At 41.9% G+C, this 19957-nt stretch overlaps 1 protein-coding gene across 2 annotated transcripts in view; it reads right to left on the bottom strand.

Moving 5' to 3' along the window:
• LOC138974150 (uncharacterized) overlaps nt 1-19957 on the bottom strand; it is a 127960-nt gene that overhangs the window by 99344 nt on the left and 8659 nt on the right. Inside the window, exons 2-20 of one of the 2 annotated variants that reach the window (XM_070346848.1) lie at nt 15795-15818; nt 15384-15517; nt 14576-14827; nt 14086-14263; nt 13731-13769; nt 11265-11491; nt 10771-10943; nt 10136-10299; nt 9149-9310; nt 8715-8846; nt 8223-8249; nt 7582-7699; nt 6998-7137; nt 4227-4341; nt 3599-3738; nt 3072-3200; nt 2535-2561; nt 2122-2236; nt 474-709 (exon numbers count right to left, since the gene is read on the bottom strand). In XM_070346848.1, coding sequence (XP_070202949.1) covers nt 474-709; nt 2122-2236; nt 2535-2561; nt 3072-3200; nt 3599-3738; nt 4227-4341; nt 6998-7137; nt 7582-7699; nt 8223-8249; nt 8715-8846; nt 9149-9310; nt 10136-10299; nt 10771-10943; nt 11265-11491; nt 13731-13769; nt 14086-14263; nt 14576-14827; nt 15384-15517; nt 15795-15818 — 2532 coding nt within the window. Of the gene's footprint in view, nt 1-473; nt 710-2121; nt 2237-2534; nt 2562-3071; nt 3201-3598; nt 3739-4226; nt 4342-6251; nt 6265-6997; nt 7138-7581; nt 7700-8222; nt 8250-8714; nt 8847-9148; nt 9311-10135; nt 10300-10770; nt 10944-11264; nt 11492-13730; nt 13770-14085; nt 14264-14575; nt 14828-15383; nt 15518-15794; nt 15819-19957 lie in introns of those variants that run through there. The other variant, XM_070346858.1, reaches the window with a different exon arrangement.

Here is a 19957-nt window from a genome sequence, read left to right as displayed (position 1 = left end):
AACACATTCAGTCCAGCTCGGGAGATGAAGGTCGTCATTGAGAGAATGCCTACTCAGCAGCCATTGAATTGTCAAAATTGAAAGAGTGAGAGAAAGAAAGAAAGAAAGTAAGAGACAGAGAGTAAGAGACAGAGAGTAAGAGCAAAGGGAAAAGAGATGTAGAGACAGTACGAAGACAGAAAAATAGTTAGCCTTTGAATGGAACAGAGATGAACAGATAAGGAACAAGACAAGGTGAAGGCCCTGGAGACAGATACATCCACAAAAAGCCCCCTGAACAGAAAACAAAACAAGTCAGAAGATAAAACATCAAATGGACAAAAGCAAAACAAGTAATTCTCCCATGCACACATACTGACCTGCAGACACACACACACACACAATCACAATCACACCCCTTCTCTGCCACCCCTCCATCCCAGCCTTTCTCCATCCACCCTTCCCCCCCACCCCCACACACAAAATGCACGAACGGATGCTTGGGGCGTGGTCAGTGGAGTCTCCCGTGCCGGGTGGGGCCTGTCCCCCAGTGACGAGAGTAGGGGGAACATAGTTCGCGCCGGTGAAGATGTTTCCGCCGTTGCCCACAGTGTTGAGGTTGTTGCTGGAAGAGATGAAAGTTCCGGAACCGCACTTGAGAGTCTGGCAGCAGGCACCGGCCGGCTTGATCGTCTTGCAGGTTGGTGGGACATTGGTGTAGCTGGGGCAGCTGGAATACAGCACACACTGACTGTCACGGTGGTTGCAAAAACGCTGGCACAATGGAACCCCCCTTTTAAGACCCTGATTAATTAGACTCCCTCCCTTTTATTTTCTGTAATTTCCCCCCATTTTAAGACTCCCTCAGTTTAAAGACCGGATTTTCTTGATTTTTTTTAGGTCATAAACTGTCGTTGCAACAACAGTGGTAATTTGCAAGGCTTTTTTTCTTCTTTAGTGCGTAATGTTATCAGAGCAACTGAATCAAAGAAGCAGATAAGCAGTCGTATCATTGGAGAAAAAATAACTTGGATCAGTTAGAGAATAAAGAGACCAAAAAGCAATGTACTCACGTTAAAATGACGAACACGGAACGAATAACGGCGACGTTTCGACCTAAGGGTCTTCTTCAGGCACAAAAACACAAAAGTACACACACAAAAAAGAAGAAGAAAGACGATAGAACAAATAAAGAGGAGAACAACTGACAAAACAACTGCACTGCACAAACCGACAAATGACAAAGACAGAGAAGCAAGGGAAGCTACTCGAGGAGAATGAAAAGCGGCAGTTTTGAGGTCTGTAGACCAAACAAAATTCGCCGTTAATTCATTCATCTCAACCTTCCCCCCGCTGTTCCACCTTGTGTGTATGTGTGTGTGTGTGTGTGTGTGCGTGTGTGTGTGTGTGTGTGTGTGTGTGTGTGTGTGTGTGTGTGTCCGCACGGGTACGCGAGTCTCCTCTTTCGTTCCCTTTCACGCACCCCCCCCCCCCCCCCCTCACATTTTGTTTGGTCTACAGACCTCAAAACTGCCGCTTTTCATTCTCCTCGAGTAGCTTCCCTTGCTTCTCTGTCTTTGTCATTTGTCGGTTTGTGCAGTGCAGTTGTTTTGTCAGTTGTTCTCCTCTTTATTTGTTCTATCGTCTTTCTTCTTCTTTTTTGTGTGTGTACTTTTGTGTTTTTGTGCCTGAAGAAGACCCTTAGGTCGAAACGTCGCCGTTATTCGTTCCGTGTTCGTCATTTTAACGTGAGTACATTGCTTTTTGGTCTCTTTATTGTTCCCTCTCACATGCAGTCGCCATTGTTTAATACTTCAGTTCGAGAAGCCAGCATTTTTGTTTGTTTTGAGGTGAGGCATAAAAGCATGGGGGAAATAGAGGCTGACACAACATTTCCAGTAGTACAACCGGAACCACCACATATGCAGAGCAATTGCTTCAACAAGTTCAAGGCTTATGCAACCGAAAGCCTTCTCTTTTCTTTTTTAAAGAAATTCCATGAATAAAAAACAACCACAACAAAACTACACAGCAGTAAAAACTGCAAGTCTCCTGGACAAAAAATATTGTGTTCTGGTAAACTAAGAAATACACATCTGGCATCGTTAAAAAAAAAAATTTGAAACAGAAAAAAACACTCACAGATCATCACAGCGGTAGTAACCCTGGGTAGCCTTCTCACAGGTGCAACGCATGTTGCAGCCCACAAACCAGGACTCGCCCTGGTGGTATTGCTTGCCGTCGTACATGCACACATCTGAAACAGCACAATAAGCCTTAATTTCATCACTGATGTCACTTTCATAGTAGATTCTGTTGTTGGTTTCTTCATGCCTTGCGATTATCAGCATTCATCAACTTGTCATCATTACTATCCATGATTATTATATTAATTGCTATTGTAATAATCACCCTGTCTTTAGTGTCACATTTTAAGGAGTGTGACTGTGAGCGCTTGAGTGCATAAAAGTATGCTTTTCAAAGACAGAACCAGATTTTCTATATTGTCAATGTCATAAATAAATTCTTCTACGATACACACACAAAAAACTCACCATCTGTGCCAGGGTCTCTGTCAACATCTGAAAAACATTGAAGAGGTTATGAAAATGTCACAAATGAATTTCTACATTATCTAGGACTTGGGTATATTAATCAAGTTTTGGTTTTCATATTCCTCGAGTATCATTACAAAAAGAAAAAGAAAAGCAAAAAAGAAGACTTTCACACACACTCAATGTGGAGGTGTGCTGTTGAGGAAATGGAAATGGGGAAAGTGAGAGTAGAAACTGTGTCAGAAACACCCCAGAGAGATAAGACTGATATACAGGCAGTTACACCAACAGGCACTAACACATAGTTGGTGACAACAAAGAATATTGACATACCAAACCAAAACAAACCAAATTAAATAAACACATAGAGAATACAACTCTCTCCATGCCACAGAAGTCACAGAATTTGCGTAAGTTCTAGCACTCATAAGTAAAGATAACTCTTTAAAGTTAAATTGAGGTTATGTAGTTGAAAGAATTACAAAAAAACCAAAGCAAAACATATCAAACACACAGAGGATACAACTTTCTCCATACCGCAAAGGTCGCAGAATTTGCGGCAGTTCTGGAGAGCCCAGGACCTGTACTGTGTGCATGCTCCTTTGCCGTACATGGGGCAGTTGTCCACCACGTCCCCACAGGGGGGAAGGGTGGGGGGCAGGGTGTCTGAAAACAAATTTGTTTACAATTCAGTTGTCTTCAGGAATCTTGCCTACCTTCGTTATCTATTTAAAGGTCAAAAGACAGCTGGGAAGGAGCTGGGATGGGGCCAGGCAAGTGTTCTTTATGGATCATGAGTCTATAAGCCACCTAACTGGCCTGTCATTGTTTACTGTCCGTGTAATGCGGTGTACTGGTACATAAATAACTACACCAATAGCATATAAACACGTCAGTGCACTCTTACTTAACTTGACATCAAACACACATGGACACACCCACACACAGAGAGACACATGCAAGCATACACACAGACACATGCATGCACAAAAACACATAAACACATAAACACACACACACACACACTCTGCATTTCTACGTTGTGCCAAACAAGCAGTTCTCACCAATGCCGTTTCCGCTGACAGAGCCAATTCCAGTGTAGCTTCCCTGCTGCTGGTTAAACTCACAGACGGGTTGCTCACAGCAAGATCCAGAATATTTCTCCAGGCGGCAGTAGCTGGGAAGATTGGGGTACTTGGGGCACCTGCATGTGAGAATTGACATGTGTGTAGGCCTTGGAGACACTGTCATAATAATGTAGAAAATAAACGATTGTGTCAGAGATGTTGAATTTGGAAATGCGTGTGAGAAAAAAGTGAGTGGCAGGATGGTTTTTGTGGCCAAGTAACAAATGGTAGTACAGTGGAACCTCCCTATTTACTGTAGAGACAACAGCGAGCCACATCTCTGCAACTGAACAAGTGAGACATATAGACGTAGGAAAGAAAGAAAGATAAGACAGACAGATGTACAGAAAAAAACATTAGAAAGAAAGACAGACATGCAGACAGAGAGAAAAGACAGGAAGGAAGAAGGAAACATAGAAGAAATAACGAAAAAATCAAACAAACAGAAAAAGGATGAGAAATGTACAGTTAAAGACACAAAAAACAATCATAAAAGAATGATTAATACTACGACTCACTGATTACACAGGTGTGTAAAAAAATAAGTTTGAACAAAACAACTCACAAGTCATGGCACTCATAGTGTCCAGTCTTGCTATCGGTACATGTGCACTGAAAGTCGCACCCATCCTGCCACTGCTGTCCTTGGAAGTAGTTCTGAGCCTTGTACTCGCAGGTATCTGAGACGAAGACAATGATCGAAACACAGCATTATGTTCCATTCATGTTTCTTCCAGCCACATTGTTTAAAGTCTGATCAGATGCATCGAAGCATGTGAAGTGCTATACCTTTTAAGTGAAGAAGTAAACAGAATAGCATCATTATCATCACAATATGCTACTAATGTACCAGGCTACTTGTAGCATAATTTTAGTACCGTACTTTCCGGGTGACAAGGCGCTACAGCGCATAAGGCGCACCCCCTTCTTTTTAACAAAAATTGTAATCCAGTCACCCATTGGGCGCAGGGGGCCGATAGGGCGCACCAAAATTGAAAAAGTATACCGGTAACAAACGGTCGAAGAATGAAAATAAGCCGCACATCAAAGGAAGAATACAGAGTGGAAATGACCCAGTTTTTGCCATGAGAGGTGGTTCCTCTGTCATATCTGAGAGAGGAAACACTTCCTGCACCGGGGTCAGTGACCGAGCTTAACAGAGTGGAAATATGTGTGCTCTGTGTGTGCGGCGAGATCAAAGGCAGGTCCATTGTGATAGCTGGGTGGCTTGAGAGCTCGAGGAAACTTGGCCAGGGCAGTACCTAGTAGCTGAAACATGCATTATCACAAGTTGTTTGACTGGTACTCAGGCGGTCTCTTTGATTTTTTTCGTATTTCATACACGGATTAGGCGCTTCGTTATACAAGACGCAGGGGTCGAACTCGAGGAAAAAAGTCGCGCCTTATGACCCGGAAAGTACGGTACATTGTTTTTGTTCCATTTTTTTTCTAAGTTCTAAGACTAGGGTTCCAATTTGGCACATTTCTAGCACATGCCACAAATGTACCAATAGTGTGCCAATGTTGTGCTATATGTAGCACATGCAATTTTGTGGTATGCTCGATTTTGGTAAGGGACCTTCTTCAAATAAGAAGAGAATCTCCACAAACTTAGCGAAAATTAGCTGGAATTTATTTCATGAAGACACTGGTCTCAGGACAGTCTTGGCTTATGCTAGTAGCTCATAGGAAACAAGAAGGGCAAAGCCCATACGACTCACATGCTTTACACATTTTTCCTACCAAAATACATGTGACTTTGACCCAAGGTCAAGGTCATCCAAGGTCATGCAACACAAAGCTGTTAATTCAAGACATAGGAAGTACAATGGTGCTTATTGGCTCTTTCTACCATGAGATATGGTCACTTTTAGTGGTTCACTACCTTATTTTGGTCACATTTTATAAGGGTCAAAGTGACCTTGACCTTGATCATATGTGACCAAATGTGTCTCATGATGAAAGCATAACATGTGCCCCACATAATTTTTAAGTTTGAAACAGTTATCTTCCATAGTTCAGGGTCAAGGTCACTTCAAAATATGTATACAATCCAACTTTGAAGAGCTCCTGTGACCTTGACCTTGAAGCAAGGTAAACCAAACTGGTATCAAAAGATGGGGCTTACTTTGCCCTATATATCATATATAGGTGAGGTATTCAATCTCAAAGACTTCAGAGAAAATGGGAAACATGTGAAAAATAGCTGTTTTTTAGGCAACATTTATGGCCCCTGCGACCTTGACCTTGAAGCAAGGTCAAGATGCTATGTATGTTTTTTGGGGCCTTGTCATCATACACCATCTTGCCAAATTTGGTACTGATAGACTGAATAGTGTCCAAGAAATATCCAACGTTAAAGTTTTCCGGACGGACGGACGGACGACTCGGGTGAGTACATAGACTCACTTTTGCTTCGCATGTGAGTCAAAAATGAATTATATTTTTTTAATCCTGCCATTTTGCTGTTTGTGTCGATCACTTAATGGTGCTTTGTGATAAGCTGACACAGAAGAGCAAGCAAGGGTGTGCTTCCTTCCCTGTACACCCTTGACAGTCTATAGGACAGAAAAGCAATGTGTTTGCTTACTCATGCCGTGCACAGAGCCAAGAGTATAGCCCTGTACACAGTACAGTGTTGATGATCTAGAGGACCGAAATGCAATTAAGGGTGTGGTTGCTTACTCACACCATGCACAGAGCCAAGAGTGTGGCCCTTTATAGTGATGACAATCTCAAGGACGGAAAAGCAGAAGAAAGTGTGCTTGCCTGCTCATGCCATGCACGGATGCACAGAGCCAAGAGTGTGGCCTTTTACAGTTTTGACAATCTAGAGAACAGAAAAGCAATAAAGGGTGTGGTTGCTTACTCACACCATGCACAGAGCCAAGAGTGTGGCCCTTTACAGTGATGACAATCTCAAGGACGGAAAAGCAGAAGAAAGTGTACTTGCTTATACTCATGCCATGCACAGAGCCATGAGTGGAGCCCTGTACAGTGTTGACAATCTCAAGGACGGAAAAGCAGAAGAAAGTGTACTTGCTTATACTCATGCCATGCACAGAGCCATACTCATGCCATGCACAGAGCCATGAGTGGAGCCCTGTACAGTGTTGACAATCTCAAGGACGGAAAAGCAGGAGAGAGTGTGCTTGCTTAGTCATGCCATGCACCGAGCCAAGAATATGGCCCTTTACAGTTTTGACAATCTAGAGAACAGAAAAGCAATGGAAGGTGTGTTTGCTTACTCACACCATGCATGCACAGAGCCAAGAGTGTGGCCCAAGAGTTGACAGTCTAGTGGACAGAAAAGCAGAAGAAAGTGTGCTTGCTTACTCATGCCGTGCACAGAGCCGAGAGTGGAGCCCTGTACAGTGTTGACAGTCTGCTTAAAGTTGCATCGTGGCTCCAGGCAGCAGCTGGTAGGGTCCTTGACCAGGGTGCACTGTGAGGGCAGGTTGTGATACACTGGGCATCTGCACATGACACACACAATGTTTGTTATAATACACTTACATCAGAGAAGGGACTGGAAAATTGTGAAAAATCAGGGGGAAAAAGTGGGGGTCACCCTGACGCTGAAGATTTTGTAACATTTGAAGTGCAGGAAACATCCATTCTGAGGCTTTTGAGTTGTCAAAATCATGTCAACTGAAGTCATTATTATTATTTTTCAAATCATAATAAAATACCATCCATTTCTCAACGGATTTAGATCAATCTCAAAAACGACCCTGGACGTCTCATTTCCGGAAAAATCTGGAAGCATCCCTTCTCATTTACATGGACGGGATTGACAAAAAGCCTGAATACTGAAGGCAGAGGTATGGGCACTGCTAAAGACACCCCCCTCCCCTCCCCCAACTCAAGCCTACCTGTTAGATAAGGTTATACGCTAGACCTATTTAATCCTGTCTTACTTGTTGTAACATCTGTATTTGCCAGTGTTGCCATCCTCACAGAGACACTCATAGTCGCAGCCATCAGTCCATTTCTCACCAGTGGCGTAGGAGTGACGCTTGTAGTTACACTTGCCGTCTGAAAAAGCAGAAAGGTATACCTAATAAGCATTTAACATACTTAACATAGATTACATAATTAACATAATTATTCATTGTATCCCACTAGTAATCAGACCAGGCTGTTCAACTTATTGACAAATACATCAATGATCATCCACTCAAACTGTCAACAAATAAATCATCTAGACAGTCAAATGATAGTAACGCTTCGTTCATCAGGCAAAACAGAGATCAAGTACCTGTTTATATCGAGTGCTGTCACAAATTCTATGCCTGTGCATTTCTTACTTGGTGTACATAAATGTGAATCATTCATCAAGTCAAAAAGAGATGGGACTGTTTTGTTCTGTTGGTGTCACATGTTCGTTGGCATTTGATCATGTATCCCCTGGTATCTATCTTCCATCATTCAGTTTGTTTGCCTGACACTCTCTCCACCCTCCACCCACAGCAGCCCCAACAAACACAATGTTAATGCGATGTTAAAGGAAGTCTAAGGAAAAAAAACCATAAGCACTGGAGGGAAATAAGATACTTACGATATCCAAGACCGACCGTATTCATTCCTGAAAGCAGACAAACATATGATCAGTACTTCATTAGAAGAGACGCCAAACAATTTCATTTTCTGTCTCAAGCAGAATTATTGATAAAAGAATGGAGGATTCGATTTTTTGGTAATCACAAAGAAAATAAAACAAGATACATGATTTATTAAAAAAATAAAAAAAATAAATAAAGAACTTTTAAAGAATACAAACAGGCAAAAACTTGTAAGGACCAATACACACAATTTGAATGCATGTTAATGCATTGACAAATGAACACATCCCAAATACAAACGCATTCTCTCTTTATTGTTCTTGTATTTTTTTGTATTTTTGTATATTGTTTCTTCTTTTCATGTACCCCCATGGGGTTTCTTGAAATAAAATTTGACTTGACTTGACTTGACTCTCTCTCATGCAGACACTCACACGCACACAGACACACCCTCACGCACACAAACACACAGAAAAAGAAGTACCTACCACAGTATCCACAGTAGCGTTTGCAGTTCTCTTGAGCCCAACCCATGTAAGGTCCACTGCAGGACGACACACCGTAACTGTTGCAGTTTGTCAGTTTATCATCACAGGTAGGGGGAGCGCTGGTGTACAGAGCTGTGGAATAAGGAGGAGCAAGTGTAAACTACTCTATAAATATAACCAACAAAGAACTGTTCCTTGTTCGACGGAAAACCGCACAGAAGACAATTGTGGTGTTCACACACACACAGGCACACATGCAGATATGCATGCATGCACGTATGCGCGCGCACACACACACACACACACACACACACACTATTTCATAATAAAAATAATCAGTTTTGGCCTTCCGCTGAAAAGCTGTCTAAAATGATTTACGCCAAAATTCCGTGACGACGTTGATATGTGCAATCAGTACAAAAAACACAACTCACGCTTGCAGATGCCACAGGTGCGCTGACAGTTGATCTTGGACCACTCAGCGTAGGCTGTGCACACGTCGCTGCCATAGTTGGAGCAGTCCACAGCATCTAGGCAGGGGTCTGGGCCCTTGGTGCCAGAGACACCTGTGTTGCTGGGCGGCACAGTGGCATCCACTACACACAGGTGAGAAACGAAATAAAAAAAATACGAATAAAAGGCAACGCCCCAATTTAAGATCTCAAAAAATCTGAGAGAAAATCAGGTCTTAAAAAATATGAGGGAGTCTTAAAATGGAGGTAAGTTTAGAGAAGTTGTGAACAAAACATCTTTAAAAATTAAAAATAAAGCCTCCACTAAAGGGGGATTCTTAAATGGGGGTCTTAGAAGGGGGGTTTCTTCTGTACAGTGAAACCTTAGTTTTAAAACCCATTGGCACAATCCCACACACCTGATGTATGGTTTCTTCTCTTGTAAGACTGCCGATGCCAAACAAGATCCCCAGTACATTACTACTAAAGGCTTTCTGTGTACATCAATCATCCACATTTTGTTAATTCAGTGCATGTTCGTTTTGGTCTCCCTACTAAGCCTCAGGCCAAATATTATAAATTGGTCGTTTCTGATGACAAGGTAAAAAAAAGATTTGGGTCGTACATCACTTTTCAATTTCTTTTTATTGAAGCTTGTTTTTCATTTACACAGACACATGTTTCTTTTTAATTGTCAGAAATCGTGCAAGCTTTGTTCTCTGGATGTTACAGAAGAGAAGCCTTAGGGAAAGTCTGCGAAATCGAGTTTTGTCATTTTTAAATACATTTTTTTTTTTAAGGGTCAAAGAAAGTTCTAGGGTCAGGAGGAAAAATAGGGTCGGTCGGGGAATTGGAAACATTGAAGATTTTTCTTAGCCTTGTAATCACAAAAGGCAAGTCCCACAAGCACACCAACCCCCCCCCCCCCCCCCCCCCCCCCCCCCAAGACACAATGGACCAAAAACACACCTTTACAAGTGGCATCAATCAGATTCTTGGTAATGGAGGGCAGGTTATTGTAGTCTCTGACGGTGAACATGTTGTCGGTGTCGGGGTCGTCGGCGATGGCTTGCAGCTCACCCGTGTTCATAGTGGGACCCACACCCACAGAGATCAGACCAATGTTGTCCAGTCTGGGAGAAAAACAGTTCTTTTCAGTCGTTGTGTTGTTTATCTAGAACGGTGGCACTGACCGTTACACAGTGACCCTGACAGTGATACAGCGACACTGACTGACATCAGAAACTCTATGATACTGCAAAGTGCAAAGCTTGTTCGCCATTATAACAGGGAAAAAAGGTACAGGGTGACCCACTGAAAAATGCAATCCATAAAAATGCTAATAACTTCTACACATGTCCACCAAATTTCTTCATATTTGGTGAACAAGAATTTCAGCTTAGGAATGATCAGTTCACAGAGTTTAAAGTTCGTACATCAATTGGTCTGACTTTTGTGCTCTTTTGAAAAAACTGTTCCAAATTCTGGGATCAACTCAACAGTACGAGGTTCGACACTGAACAGTACCCACTTACACCCGAATTAAACCTTCCAGACTTTTACCTTTTCTAATATTTTTTTCTCTCACCAAACTGTCAACTGACCTGGCATTGTTGGCCTGAACGGCAACCTGAGCGCTGTTGGGAGAGGAACCATCAGTGATAACCACAGCGATGCGAGGGACACCGGGGCGGGCGCCGGAGTTCAGAGAGAAACCCTGGCGCCTCATGTACTCCAGGGCATCTGCTGTGTTGGCTCCACCGCCCATGTAGTTAACCTGCATGCAAAAAAGTCAGGGAAATTTCAGTTCTTAATTTCTGTAGAATCAAGTACATTCTCGGGCAAGGTGTATACATATGTGTGCATACGTGCGCACTGTCAGTAGATCTAAATACTGCATGTCGTAAACCTTAGACCTCTATTGTACATAACGACACCAAAAACATACAGGATAGCCTGCAGGATGTGGAATTGAGAGATGCAGGTGGTGAGTATTCATTAATTTAGTAACTTTTCTATTCAACCAAAATAGGTTTCAACGCTGAACTGTAAAGGAAAACATCAAGAATGGCTTCAGCACACATCGTGAACCACTCACAGCGTCGACAGCCTTGAGGACGTCGTATCTGGAGGTGTGCATGTCGAGAGGGAACTCCAGGGAAGGATAGCTGCTGTACTTCATGAGGCCCACGTGCACACCATCGGGGGAGACGTTGAGGTCCTGGACCACATTCTTCAGGAAGTCCCCCAGCTTGTGGAAGTTGTCCTTGCCGATGGTGGACGAGGAGTCCAGCAGGAACACTACGTCAGCCTTCTGCAGGCATCCTGTCACCAAACATGAAGCAAATACTCAGAATTAACGTCATTGTGTGAGAATCAAAAAACAAGAGTTGTAGGTTAAGGGAATGTTTAATTACTGACAAAACAAAACGTTACATTTACTAGTACGCCAACCCAGTGGTCTTTTAAGAAGACAGACACTATGATACAAATAATGAATTTATCTTAGAATCGTTGATGTAACTCGCTTGCAAGATCATTTCGTTTAACCTACACATTAAAGGTCCTTGTCTACATTTTTATACCGAAATCGCCATTTGACCATTAAAAAGCAGAGTCTATTATCTACAATTATCAACAATACACCCCCTTTCGATCAGGAAAGACGAAGCCAGTGTAGCCGTTTGAAAATTCATTGCAGTATTCTTCCAGCGTAGTACTCATAGTAGGATATCCTTATTTGGAAAATGCCAAGCGCAAAACTCCTCTCAAATCCCGTGCATTTTGTGCGTTTAAAAAAAAGCGTGGACAGCACTCCAGAGTCAAACTGTTGCTGCACTTGTTTGGGCGTGGCTATAAGCATAGTGACATGAATTTGATTGGTCAGTATTTCTAGGCAAAGCACATGTTCTCAGCAAACAGAAAACAAAATTTTGGAAGCGTGAGTCACGCTACCCCCCCAAAAAAAAAAAATTTACATAGTTTTTTTTTCTATAACTTTTTTCCCCATGGTTCATTCATCATCTGACATAACTTTTTAGCGAAATCTAACCATAAGATTATTGAAAAAAAAGCAAAAATGTAGACGACCACCTTTAACTGTAAAGGAAAACATTTACATTCCATTAACCAACAATTCTTGTTTTTTGAATTGTTATCATTCTGTGAGAGTCAAAGGTAAATCTTCTGTAACCCATAATTAGTGGAGGCTAAAATACTGTCAGTCAACATGAGAAACATACAAAATATAAAGTTCTGTACAAGCGAAAGGTAAGTGTTTTCTAACCCATCATTACAGTAAATACAGGATAAAAGCATTACCTATGATTTTATATGATCTGTCTCCACCTTTTTGCATCCCCCCACCCCCTCCTGATCCAATTTCAGTTTAGTCAATCCCATGGAGATCCATGCTACAGCTTGTGTTTTTACAATCATTAGTTCTTTTTACATTTAGTCAAGTTTTGACTAAATGTTTTAACGTAGAGGGGGGAATCGAGACGAGGGTCGTGGTGTATGTGTGTGACAGTGTGTGTGTGTGTGTGTGTGTGTGTGTGTGTGTGTGTGTGTGTGTGTGTGTGTGTGTGTGTGTGTGTGTGTGTGTGTGTGTGTGTGTGTAGAGCGATTCAGAGAAAACTACTGGACCGCTCTTTATGAAACTTAACATGAGAGATCCTGAGAATGGTATCTCCAGATTCATTTTTCATTTTTTTGATAAATGTCTTTGATGACGTCATATCCGGCTTTACGTGAAAGTTGAGGCGGCACTGTCACGCTCTCATTTTCAACCAAATTGGTTGACATTTTGGTCAAGTAATCTTCGACGAAGCCCGGACTTTGGTATTGCATTTTAGCTTGGAGGCTTAAGAATTAATTAATGAGTTTGCTCATTAAAGTTGTCATTAAAATGGATTTTTCGCAAACAGATTTAAAATTGATTGCATCGTATTCTTCATCACATTCTGAATCTAAAAATATATACATAATTATGTCATGTTTACTCTTAAAATGTGATCACAATTAACGAAAATAGATTAATTAATCTTACGATTAAAATTGAAGAAATCGATCCAAAAATGATTTAATCTTATTCTTTATCGTTTCCTGATTCCAAAAACATAATAGATATGATAGGTTGTATTCAAAACAAGCTCAGAAAGTTAACACGAATACAGAAAAGCGCGCTTTCCTGCTTAACACAATACGCTACCGCGCTATTCTGGCGTGTCAATATCACTGCGTTTTGCACGTGGGAGGTGAGCGATTTCCTTCTCGCGGGGATTGACGAAGCTGTACTGTCTTGGTGAAAAAAAATTCAGTGCATTCAGTTTCATTCCGTGAGTTCGACAGCTTGACTAAATGTAGTAATTTTGCCTTACGCGACTTGTTTCATTATTATCTCGTTCAGCACCTTTTAATTAAAGCAAAGATACAAAGCAGGCATACATTACAATTTGTCGAAGGAATTGATCTTGAAGGCTTCTAGTGTAAACGAGGAGTGGCTCTGAATGAGTAAAATGAGATCATAAGATACGGATGATTGTGAATGATAAAAAATACTCACCAGTGGCTGGAGGAAGGAAGCCTGGATCACGTGGGACTTCTGTAACAAACAGTGCAATGCAAACTTTAGCAGAGCAATAAAATAACACAGTTAAGAAGAAATCATAACATAATTCCCACATCCACATTTTGACAGATTCAGTAAGACTTATCATTTTCAAGGGAGCAGAATCCATGAACTAGTCTACTAGTGTTTCTTCATATCAAACCCTACAAAATATGAGGCCATCTTACCACTTTTAAATCATTCCAGTACTGCACTTTGGTTTGAAATGACACCATCATTTCTCAATCTAAAACAAATTAGTAAACCAGTGACTGATCCATTCTTTAAAACTGATCAAAACACAACCCACCGTTGCAGATCTTGGGACCAATGATTTTGGACAGGTCGTTGACAGCGTCAAAGGTGTCAGCGTGGTAATAGTAGCGGTTGGAGGGAGTGCTGGCCGTTCCTTTCAACTCCTGCTCATTGACGCCAGCTCCGACACCCACTGTGTACACCTCGATGTCGTTGTTCTGGGTGGTCTTACCCTGTCACAAAAGGATTGATTGTCTGACAATGCTCTGATAACTGTTACTGTTCTGAAGGGTGAGTATTCACAGCTGTCACAACAAACTACAATAGTTCATTTGATGTTGTTGTTGAACATTTAACTTTTACACAACAATGAAACATATCAGCCTTAATTCACAATTTAACATTTAATTCCCTGAATAAACACCACAGCCATACAGCTCTCCTCTGCAACAATAAACTAACCTGGGGGGGGGGGGGGGGGGGGGGGTAGCGGCGCCAGCATTAAGGGGGATGTAGCTGAAATCTGAACCTTATCTTGTCCTTACCTGCAGAATGGTGAGGTCCTTGTTGGGCGACTGGTTGCTAGTGACCATGATGACCACTTTGGCGGTCTTGGCCCGGACGCCACTCTGCGGGGTGAACATGGTGTCCGTGCTGTAGCGCAGCGCCTCCTGCAGGTTGGCTTGACCAGCCCCCTTGGGCACGCTGGACAGGGCACTGACCACCCTCTGCCCCGAGGGGTTAGTGTTCAAGTTGAACACCCCCTGGGCTGAGGAGCCGAATGACACCAGGCCAACCTGAGGGCAGACACAGAGTAAGAATATTGCAACCTCTGTTTTAAAAGAAAAAGACAAAAAGACAACTCTATTCTTAGCACCCCCCACCCCACTATCTCATCTCTTGTATTCCTTTGAAATGTTACCTCTTGAAGGGCAAGGGCAGACACGGGACAAGAATAATGCAACCTCTGTTAACTTTTATTTTTTTAAATCATCTATTCTTAGCACACCATCCCCCCACCCCACTCCCCTCTATCTCATCTCTTGAATTCCTTTGAAATTATACCTCTTAAAGGGCAAGGGCAGACACGGGATAATAATAATGCAACATCCCTCCACCCCACTATCTCATCTCTTGAATCCTTTTGAAATTTTACTTCTTGAAGGGCAAAAAATAAGCATTAATTAAGTGAATAACATCCTCAGTGACAATGTTTTTCTCTCAATCAACTGATGGCAACATCCTTTGCTTTTGAATCATCTGTTATAGAGCATGCTTTAAAATATAAAATAAAATAAGGCCATTTGAATGCAACATCAGCTACATGTACTTAATTAACAACACAGAACTAACCTGTACTCCATTAGGGCCGACATCCCAGCGACGGACAGTGTTTTGTACAAATTGCAATTCTTTCTGATAGTCATCTTTGCTCACAGAATCGGAAGAATCCAAGACGAATACAACGTCAGATTTTGCACTACATGCTGCACAAGATAAAAATTTAATGAGAATGGCTTGATTACCAAACAATCATGCATATGGTTCCATTTGATGTAAGCAGTAGAGCATGCTTTGTATTGTTGTTGTAACTATTCATTACATGTATACTCTGGGAAATGTGTGTAAACAGTAATGTTCATCACTAATTTTGGATCTATTAGTCTTAATTATTGCAATGAATGATACAGAGTAAACCTCTGTTTAACAGCAGCTAGCACGTGTGTACAAAACTCAGAACAAACAGTACATGTATGTACTCACCGGGTGTTTGAGTTTGTCTCTTTGCTGAAACAAAAGGAAAACACAAAGTTACAGAATGACTGAATCATAATTAAACACTGGTACTGAAGTTAGCAACAGAACTCAAATCATCAGTGGCTCAGGAAAGGCAATAACAGGAAGAACAACAACAGATTCAACAGCAACATTCAAAACAGGTGACAACGACAGAGACAAAGAGTGAAAGCGACCATGTGCCATCATCGAATCTTTCATCGCAACAGGCACAATTAACAAACACAAAGAGCAAAAACCAGCGAGTGAGATTAACTTATATAAGTGCAGCATGATCAAATTATTTATATTTTTTTGTCCATCAAGCTGATTATCACCAGCGTGTAAAGCCAAAAACAGCAATTGCTTGATTGAATTCAAGAGTAAAGAGATTCAAATGATAGCACACTGTACTGTGTACATGTTGACAATGCGTTGTGCTTTGTATACTGTTCATCCCAAGTTCTTTGTTTTTGCTTGCACCTGCATCTAATTTTTTCTAGTCAATCAGACACTGCTGGTATATATATATATATATAAGCCCTCTCCCTCCACACCGACTTTTCCCCAAATTGTATAAATGTACTGAACTATAATCATTGAAATGGGTCATTCATGTCTCAATAGGGGATTTACTGATGACCTTGTTTAGAGCTATCAAACTGTTTCCTTTTTTTTATTGTTCTTTTTTTGTTGCAGGTCTTGTCTTATCTGCAATGTGCTGCTTGTAGCACTTTTCATCAACGTTTGAAGAAAACACACACACACATAGTGACATACACCACACACACACACACAAGCTCCCTAAATTTGTGGTAAGTTCAGCCCTTCCTCAGAAAATCATGGAGGGGGTCGGCCCAGGACGCACAAAAACCTAACATTTATAAGAGCGGGTCCCTGCATGGAAGCACTACACATCTGTCATTGTGTGTACCCTAGGTACTGTTTTTAGACTGTTAAGTCAGCTAAGTCTAGTGCATGCACCAATGCTAATTTCACAGGGAAACAACCTGGGACCCTCTGAGGGGGACCATGGACCCTCTAAAAATTCACAGCAGGGTTACAGGGACCCTCTAGGTGGGGCACCCTGGGTTTACACTTGGCAGTGGCGCTGAAAAATAACACCTCCTGACTACTTGAACCACCCCCCCCCCCCCCTCCAAAAAAAAGGGGGGAGTGAGAGGGAGAGAGGGATCGAGAGAGAGAGAGAGAGAGAGAGAGAGAGAGAGAGGGATCGAGAGAGAGAGAGTGAGTGAGAGAAGGAGAGAGAGGGAGAGAGAAAAGGAGAGAGAAAGAGTGAGAGAAAAGGAGAGAGAGGGAGAGAAAAAAAAGAGAGAGAATGACAATTCTTGTCTTTTAAGGGTAAAAAGAATAAGCATAGATATGCTTTTTTGCATCTGGCCCTTGCCCTAAAGAGGGACTAATTAATCTACTACTACAACTACTACTCAAAACTCATTACATGAATAACTAATTATTGAGAACAAAAGTTGGGTAGAACTAGAAGTAGAACTCAGCACTACACGTACAGTACTGTGTCCACAATAAACTGAATCCAATACAACATAAATCAAATATATATATATAACCTAAACAGGCGGGTATTTGCAAGACCTGTTCTGATATTTGTTTCAATCCTGACATCTAGTCTCTGCCTGCCTTTTGTAGTTGGCTCATTTTGCCTCAGAATGTCAGATCAGAGATATGTAGACACATCTATGGTGAGATCTTCTCATGACTCGAGGACAGAACAACATTATGAAGTTGAATAATGAACTGAATAACAGACATTGACACGAAGTTGTCCTGAAGTTGCTTAAGGCACCTGACGCCTCGAAGTCAACTGGACCTGATAATATGCATCCAAGAGTGTTGAAAGAATTGGCTGACGTTTTAGCTGAAGTATTAGCGATTGTTTTTAGGGCATCGCTAGGTGAAGGAACAGTACCACCATATCACTGGAAGCAGGCAAATGTGACACCCCTTTTCAAGAAGGGCTGTAAGAGCAGTCCAGGCAACTACCGCCCAGTGAGTTTAACAAGCATCCCATGCAAACTGTTAGAAAAGTTGATAAGAACCAGTGTTTTCTCTCATTTGGCAGCCAACGACTTGTTATCAGATTGCCAGCATGGTTTTGTGGCAAAACGATCATGCGTGACAAACTTAATTAGCGTCATTGACGACTGGACAGATAGCTTAGATGATGGAGTACCGGTTGACGCTGTGTACCTTGATTTTGCTAAGGCATTCGATTGTGTTCTGCAATTAGAAGCATATGATATCCATGGACTGGTCAAAAATTGGATCGGTGATTTTCTAAGTGATAGAAAGCAAAGGGTGAAGGTCAATGGGTCTATGTCAGACTGGAAAGACGTGACAAGTGGAGTGCCCCAGGGCAGTGTGCTAGGCCCGGTTTTGTTTGTTATAACATTAACAATCTCCCTGAAGTTGTGAGCAGTCTGTGCAGCATGTATGCTGATGATACAAAAGTATACCGACAAATCAGAACTTGTGAAGATAGCAAAGAACTCCAGAGGGATTTGGACAGTTTGGTCGACTGGGCAGACAAGTGGCAGATGCGCTTTAATGCAGATAAGTGTAAGACATTACAGTTGGGTACAAAAAATCAGAAACTTGTGTATAATATGAGAAAACCTGGCAGCGTGGACAGAGTTGATCTGGAAAGCTCAAGTGCAGAGAAGGACCTTGGGGTCAATGTAGACAGTGAATTGAAATTCTCAAAGCACGTGGAAACACAAGTCAACAAAGCAAATAGAATCCTGGGTCTCATAAGACGGTCTTATGAGCATTTGGACGCAGAAACGCTAAGACTTCTCTTTGTTGCACTTGTACGGCCTCATCTGGAATTTGCAAATGTGGTGTGGAGTCCCAGACTCGAGAAAGATAAAAATCTGATTGAAGGTGTGTTAAGAAGAGCCACGAAGTGTATCCCAGGGTTGAAGACCTTGAGTTACGAAGAGTGTTTGAGAGTCTTGAAAGTTCCAAGCATGTGCTATAGGCGTATCCGGGGAGACATGATTGAAGCATACAAATTCGTGCATGGATACTACGATTGCAAGAACCCACTGGAGCTGAATAGCCTGTGTAATACCCGTGGACATCAGTTCAAGCTCAAGAAGAAACAATGCAGAACAGCTCTCCGACAATCTTTCTTCACGAACAGAATCATAGACACATGGAACTCCTTGGACAAGAATGTGGTAGAAGCGCCGACAATGAACAGTTTCAAAAATCGCCTGGACAATGCACTGAAAGACTATATGTATAGCCCAAATGTCAGTATGCCTCTCACTACAAATTCCCACCAGCCAAGAAAAAGTTGATAGAATAGGCCACGGTCAAAAGATCGTGTAGGTTACCCAGCTCAAGTTAGGCTAGGATAGCAACTGATCAAAAGATCAGACAAAGGCTCAACAGCCTGAGTACCACTACCAGTCTGTCACAGAGACTGTAGAGTACACATCTGTATAGTCTATAGTCTCTGTCTGTCAACATATCATATCATATCACCATATGAATCTAAATCAAGAAAACCTGGCTAGAAATGCATGGCTCTTAAATGTTCACCTGTGCGTAGGTCGCAAGTTTTAAGGATGGGTTGAGAATCGGAGTGAAATTATCTGAAGTAAGCTTACTCGCAAAGTTTAAAAGAGCCAAATCGAAAATATCGCGCAACAGGCAAAAGCCACGGCGCAAGCTGACCTGAGACTGTCAACAGGGGATCCGATCCATTTGGTAATCGCTCACACCGTTTGGGAATAGGTGCAATGAGATCAGTGACGTAAAGTAAAATGCAGCCAAATAAAATGAGTAAAACAAATAAGGTAAAATAATTATTTGGAAACTCTCTGCCCCGGTGAAAAATCAGAGAGCCTGCACAAGAGGGCAGCTGTTTTGTTTTCCAGTCACTCGTTGGCCTTGAGTCACGGCCACGGTTCAACTGAGTCAGTAATTCCAGAGGTAATTCGAATAAACTTTGTTGACTGACGGCTTCAGTTGACCGACTGCCGCGGTGCGGAGTGACCGACTCAGTAACTGGCATTGATTAACTAATTGATTGATCAATAGCTTTACAGGTGTGTGTACTTTTACCTGCGTCAAGTCAGTAAAGAGAATAGCCGAGGGACAAA

This window comes from Littorina saxatilis, linkage group LG1 (assembly GCF_037325665.1).
Source record: "Littorina saxatilis isolate snail1 linkage group LG1, US_GU_Lsax_2.0, whole genome shotgun sequence".
Taxonomy (NCBI): domain Eukaryota; kingdom Metazoa; phylum Mollusca; class Gastropoda; order Littorinimorpha; family Littorinidae; genus Littorina; species Littorina saxatilis.
The sequence above is the reverse complement of the archived record's forward strand: the minus strand, read 5'-3'. Positions and strand labels throughout refer to the sequence as shown.